This window comes from Antrostomus carolinensis, unplaced genomic scaffold (assembly GCF_000700745.2).
Source record: "Antrostomus carolinensis isolate BGI_N321 unplaced genomic scaffold, ASM70074v2 scaffold33397, whole genome shotgun sequence".
NCBI classification, from domain to species: domain Eukaryota; kingdom Metazoa; phylum Chordata; class Aves; order Caprimulgiformes; family Caprimulgidae; genus Antrostomus; species Antrostomus carolinensis.
This window is the reverse complement of record NW_010327200.1, coordinates 102-1,004: the sequence shown is the minus strand read 5'-3', so window position 1 is coordinate 1,004 and position 903 is coordinate 102. Positions and strand designations below refer to the sequence as shown.

General features: G+C 65.7%; 1 protein-coding gene across 1 annotated transcript in view; it reads right to left on the bottom strand.

Annotated features, from left to right (window-relative positions):
* The window catches only part of LOC104527977 (class II histocompatibility antigen, B-L beta chain), a gene marked incomplete at its 3' end in the record, with an annotated part of 1,415 nt that extends 1,034 nt beyond the window's left edge, over positions 1-381 (bottom strand). Inside the window, exon 1 of the mRNA XM_010171842.1 lies at positions 277-381. Coding sequence (XP_010170144.1) covers positions 277-381 — 105 coding nt within the window. The remainder of the gene's footprint in view (positions 1-276) is intronic.
* Between the last annotated feature and the right edge of the window lie 522 nt (positions 382-903).

Here is a 903-nt window from a genome sequence, read left to right as displayed (position 1 = left end):
CAGGGCGGGGGGCTTCCGGGCCCCCTGCCGTGACTCTCTGTCCCCACTGCCAGCGGGTACTCACTCCAGTGCCCAAAAAGCTGGGGAGGTGGGGAAGATGCCATGGGACCCCCCTCCTTCCCCATCATCCCACCCCCCCTTTGCCATTTATCTCCCTGTCCCACTCATCTTCCATAATTTCCCCCAACATCCAGCTCCACCCCAACCACTCTTTAGGGTCTGGTCCCCACCCCAACACCACCAACACCATCCCCACCAACACCATCCCCATGTCACAGGTCTGAACTCACATGAGGTCTCCTCGCCATGAGCTGGGTGGGCTCCCAGCACCACCAGTGCCACCAGCACAGCCCCAGTTCCCAGGACACGACCCGTCCCCATCGCTGCTCACAGCTGAGGCTGGAAAGGTGCTGGGACCCCCTGAGCGAGCTGGGGTGTCACCCCGGTCCTGCCCAGTGTTGGAATGGGAGTCCCAGTGAGGACCAGTGAGCAGCGAGGCTGGGCAGCATCACCCATCACCAGGCAGAGCCGAGCGCTGCTGGGCTCCCTCTGACACTTGTCCCCTGGCTGCAGCCTGGCCCCGGGACAGGGAGCAGGATCTGACCCATGTCCTCGGGGATGGGAGAGAGACCCCAGTGCTCCCAGAGACCGGACCCCTCAGAGGAGCCTGGTCTGGGGCCCCACAGGCCGTGTCCTGGTAGTGGGACCCTGTCTGGGTGTCCGTCCGTCTGTCTGCTCCGCAGGGTGCTCTGCGCTGCTGCTCTGCCTGGGAACAGCTGAGTCAGCGCCAGGGCTCCCGGCTATTGGCCGAGGACCCGGGGGGGCCCTTGTTCCCCAGGCACAGGGCCCCCAGCACACAGGTCCCCGTCCCAAGAGCTACACAGCTCCCCGCCCAAGCCTGCC